This window comes from Nestor notabilis, unplaced genomic scaffold (genome assembly GCF_000696875.1).
Source record: "Nestor notabilis isolate BGI_N333 unplaced genomic scaffold, ASM69687v1 scaffold3133, whole genome shotgun sequence".
Classification (NCBI taxonomy): Eukaryota; Metazoa; Chordata; class Aves; order Psittaciformes; family Psittacidae; genus Nestor; species Nestor notabilis.
In genome coordinates, this window is record NW_009922188.1 from 268 (window position 1) to 5,493 (window position 5,226).

Sequence of the window (5,226 nt, forward strand, 5' to 3'; positions counted from 1 at the left end):
TATGCATGAACGTGGCTTTTCAGGCAGTTACTTGCCCCTCTTTGCTGAAACTTGCATGCCAGAAATTCGTTACTGTCAATGCTTTGGTAAACCCACAACTTCAGACACTTACGTGTAAGTATGATGTCTGCATCTAGGAATGGTTTTGGCTGTTGAAGGACTGACTGTCCAGGTACACATTTGGCTGTCTCTTGCGGAAAAATACTGAGACTGTGAGGACAAGTAATAGAAATTAGAATAGGGAGAGAATGTGATACTAGAAGATGCTTTCAAATTGAAATCAAACTGAAGTTCTAAACTAGCTAACAGTGCTTAGTTGTGACCTTCCCTCAATGCTGTGAAGATGATTACTGAACCTTTAGAAAGTGGTGGTAAACTTGAGGTTTTCTGAATGATGCAGATCTGTGGAAACATTTCTTGGGAGCAGAAGTATTTCCTATATTGCTACTAAACTTTTTCTGAGCTTAGCTTTTGTGTTTCACAAAATGTTTTTGATGCAACAGTTACAAAAAGGTAATGTGCACAGTGAGAGTTATTTAGTATGTCGTTAGAGAAAAGAAATAAAAGGCTCAGCCCTCCATCTCCTGTTTACGTGTTACTCAGCTGCAGATGGATTGTGGTGGGAATGTGTACCTAATTCAGTAGGTGCAAGTTGGACTTCTCATGGTACAAAAGTTGACAGTAATTTTTCAGAGGAAGTCTTTTGTTTTCTTTAATTAGCTTCCTGTGCAAAGGCACTGAATTTGCAGATTAAAAAGTGTTTCGACTTTTCTAAACAGCTCTATAAAGTTTTGCTGAAGTTCCAAAAAATCCAAACCAACATAATTTATCTCCTTATTGTTTATGTGTGTGTTTGTGTGGCAGGAGTGTGTGACCCTCCTGCCACAGTCATATTGTGCTCTCTGTTGTCCTAACGCCATTGCAGACTTTTTGTAAGTAGAGGACACTCTCCCCCCTGGATTCCTTCAGCTCTGTCTCCGCAGTGTTGCATGTACATTACACCCGTGCCTCAACCTGTGCTCATGCATTGTAGTTGGTTCAGGAGAAGATTGCAGATTGACTTGTGCTTTGTTGGAAGGGCTGCAGAATATATGGACCTCCACTAAACAGGTTTTGTTTGAAGTATTCTCTGGCTGGAACATACTCGTACATGGTGAAGATAAGAGAAAGGAGAATTTTATCTGTATCGGTCATATCCTATGTTGAACGTGTGTCACTTATGGACAGATGAGAAGATCAGAATTACTGTGTATTGAGAGCTTTCTGCAAATCCTGTTGAGGCAGTGATTAGTGTCTTGTAATTTTGCTTGTGCCTGTGTCTCTTCTGAAATAATGAATCCTTGACGTTACCAGAATTATCTCTGCACACGAGACTTTGCAGAGGGAGAGCTTTTTGAAAATACATCATAAACATAAGCATATCTTTTCAAGTTGAGCAAAATGCTCCTTCCCAAACAAATGCCATCTTGCCTGTTTCTTTAAGTAAAAAATTGCTGAAGGAATATAAATTTCCCTTTCTAAAACTGAGAAACAAGCATTGCTGTAAACACACGAGAGCTTTGTTTCTCTAAAATGTAAAACTGGGACATTTTAGCGTGTTCTAAATGGAATAAATAGTTTTGAATATTTGCTCTAGATCTGTAAATATTTTCTTAATCTGAAAGTTTGCTACGAACAGGCTTATTCATTCCACTTTTACCTCCCTTCAGATACTTTGCATATAGTTTTATCTATTAGCTTCGTTGTTTCATTTCTATTACCATCACTCCAATAAATTTCATTATTCTGATGTGTAATCTGTCCTCCTCCGCACTGTGCTATGTTCTGTCAAATACGAGTGAAAGCACTGGTGATTGCATTTAACAAGGCCAAGTTTTGTTTGTCCATCTGTTACCATTCTTTGCACTCTACTGACTTTCCTGGGAGACCTTTGGTTAGAAGCAAACTTTTTTTTGTGGTGGATCAGTTTTATTTGAGGTGGTTGTTCTTTTTTTCCCCTTCTTTTCTTTTTTTGACCAAGGAAGAAAAGAGAACCCTAGCCTAAATGGCTTTACATCACAAAGCTGGTTGCTTTTTGGAAATGGTGAAGTGTCCAGGCTAAGTAGCTTACAAGATCTACTGCACTATTTATTTCAATTAAAATAGTGTGTGTTTTCAGGTATGTGTATTTAGGAAAGGGGGAAAACACCTAAAGCAAGCAGCAGTGCAGTGCCTTTTCTAACAGCAGGCATTTTATGTGTGTTTCAGTGACAGTGATGGAACCCCCCAGCCCCAGCGCTGTGCACCTGAGTGACTGGCAGAAGAGTTACTTTGCAATTACCTCTGGCACCTGCACACCCGGCCAGAAGGCAGATGAATACCGTGCCAAAATCCTGCATATTCAGTATGCATGGGCAAACTCCGAGATCTCTCAGGTCTGTGCTGCCAACCTGTTTAAAAAGTATGCAGAGAAATACTCTGCGATTATTGACTCTGACAACATAGAGACTGGCTTGAATAACTATGCTGAAAACATCCTGACTTTGGCAAAGTGTCAGCAGAATGACAGTGACAAGTGGCAATCTGCCTTGACAACAGACAATGTATTTAAATTAAAGCATGTGCAAGAGAGGATGCAGGCTGGCAAAAATTTCCAGAGCTCTCAGATGGCACCAGCAGATGCCTGTGTTCTAGCTGAGAAAGGGGTCAGTGCCTCTGCTGCTCCAGCCCTTCCTAAACTCAGTGTCTTCAGCAGTGCCGGAGGGATGGAGCTCTGTGCTGGCTCAGCAAAATGTGCGAGTCAGGGACCGGATCCCCTTGAGCATCCTTCATCTTCAAAGTCTCTTCAAAGCAGTGTGCTTCCTGTGGCCAAAACTTCGGATGCGCTTCCTGCCTCTTCAGCCTCCTTAAATGAACAGGTTCATGCAGGCTTCCAGGCAACTCCACTCTTTGGAAGTAAAGAAGCGACAAGTAGTAGTTCTCTGAAAATGTCGGGTAACTGTCATGAGGGACAAAATTTGCCTTTTTCCAATCAGTCAGCTGTACCTGCGTGGTCCACGAGTTCTGGGAAAAGAAAAGCATTTTATGGTCTGGCTGATGAAGGCAGCACTGCGATTCCTAACCTTGCTCCATGCCAGGCTTCTGGTGGTACAGAAACCAGTGGTTCCTCAGGGTACAGAAACAGAAATGAAGAGGGCAGTGTTCCTGGTTTTAGAACGGCAAAAGAACAGCTGTGGGTGGATCAGCAGAAGAAACCTCAAAGCCTACCCCAGCGTGCATCAGTCTCATCATACGGAGGCATAAAAAAGTCTCTGGGAGCAGGGAGATCTCGGGGTGCATTTGGCAAGTTTGTTCCTCCAGTTCCCAAACAAGATGGAAATGAAAATGGAGGAGGACAGCGTAAACCTCATGCAAGAGGGTCAACAGATCCATCACTGCCTGTAGATGAGCGACTGAAGAACATAGAGCCAAAAATGGTTGAACTCATAATGCATGAGATCATGGACCATGGGCCTCCGGTCAACTGGGATGACATTGCTGGGGTTGAATTTGCTAAAGCTACTATAAAAGAAATAGTAGTCTGGCCTATGCTGAGGCCGGACATCTTCACTGGCCTACGTGGTCCTCCTAAAGGAATTCTTCTCTTTGGCCCCCCTGGCACTGGCAAGACTCTCATAGGCAAGTGCATCGCATGCCAGTCTGGAGCGACCTTTTTTAGCATCAGTGCCTCTTCCCTGACTTCCAAATGGGTGGGCGAGGGGGAGAAGATGGTCCGTGCGCTGTTCGCTGTGGCACGATGTCAACAGCCAGCAGTGATTTTCATTGATGAAATTGATTCCCTGCTGTCCCAGCGTGGAGATGGGGAGCACGAGTCGTCAAGAAGAATAAAAACTGAATTTCTGGTCCAGTTAGATGGGGCGACAACCTCCTCGGAAGATCGTATTCTGGTGGTCGGAGCAACCAATCGGCCCCAAGAAATAGATGAAGCTGCCCGAAGGAGACTGGTGAAGAGACTGTACATTCCTCTTCCAGAAGCCTCAGCGAGGAAGCAGATTGTTACCCGCCTAATGTCGAAGGAGCACTGCTCCCTAAATGAGGAGGAGGTTGAACTCATAGTTAAGAAATCGAATGGGTTTTCTGGGGCGGACATGACGCAGCTTTGCCGAGAAGCGTCTCTGGGCCCTATCCGCAGCCTTCAGTCCCTGGACATTGCAACCATCATGCCGGACCAAGTACGGCCAATTGCGTTCCTGGACTTTGAGAGTGCCTTCAGAACCGTGCGGCCCAGCGTCTCCCCAAAGGACCTGGAGCTCTACGAAACCTGGAACCAGACGTTCGGCTGTGGTAGATAAATTGCACCCTGGCAGTTTGACACAAACATTTTTGTACCACTGTCATGTATCAAACCCACGGTAATTTAGAGTGTCTGCGCTTCTTTTTGCTTCTGTCTTTGAAATAAATCTTCTTACGTTATGCAGGCAGATACCTGGGCCCTGGCCTGAGGTTTCACCAACTGAAACGACCATGAGAAGCTGCTGGTCACAATATGAGAAGCTCTAAACACAAGTTGCAGAGTGAGAAGCTGACAAAAGTTACAAATAGCTGCTGTGAAAGATGGGCAGATTTCAATGGTACGTAAGGGGGAGGTGGTCAAACCTCGCATAGAATTGGAGGGACTACTGGAGGGAATCTCATGAGACTGCTCTGCTCTGCCAGTAACACCATGCAAGGCAGAGCCATCCCAGGTGATGTTACTACAAATAGCAGTTTAGGGTAGGAATGTAGCAAAACTGGGACCAGTGGGGAAAAGTAGTCCAGGGCACATTGTCTGGGAGGAGATTGGAGCAGAGGGAGGAAAGGGTTGAGGTGGGCATGGGAAGAACATGCATGAAAAATATAAGGGACAAATAAAAGGGGTTGGCCCCATGTGAGCAGTGCTTTTGTCTGACTGAGCCCTGTGCCATATCGCTGCTGTCTGCCTCAGCTTCTTATTAAATACTTTTTCTGATGATTTTTGGCCTGACCTTGCTTTCTGTTCCTCATCTGTGTGTGTGGATGCGTGTTACGGTGAGGTCTGGGCACCTGCAGCTGGAGAAGAGGCTGTGGGCCACAAGGGCACTGGGGTCTGAGGCCAGCCGCGGGCTAGCCAGTGTGTTCACAAGCAGGTGCTGTAGTGGTCCCAGTGCACGTGCAAACTTCACTGGCAAAACTCGGTAGCAAGCTTCGGGCTGGACTAGGTAGGAAAAA

The 5,226-nt window shown here is 45.0% G+C and overlaps 1 protein-coding gene across 1 annotated transcript; it reads left to right on the forward strand.

Annotated features, from left to right (window-relative positions):
* The first annotated feature begins 2,254 nt into the window (after positions 1 to 2,254).
* FIGNL1 (fidgetin-like 1) lies at positions 2,255 to 4,432 on the forward strand. Its single transcript, XM_010011490.1, has one exon. The coding sequence runs from the start codon at positions 2,256 to 2,258 to the stop codon at positions 4,329 to 4,331; it is 2,076 nt and encodes a 691-aa protein (XP_010009792.1). The 5' UTR covers position 2,255; the 3' UTR covers positions 4,332 to 4,432.
* Positions 4,433 to 5,226: the final 794 nt, after the last annotated feature.

Bases quoted from the DNA above. Each gene is read 5' to 3' on its own strand.
- FIGNL1 (XM_010011490.1), top strand. From the start codon at position 2,256: ATGGAACCCCCCAGCCCCAGCGCTGTGCACCTGAGTGACTGGCAGAAG.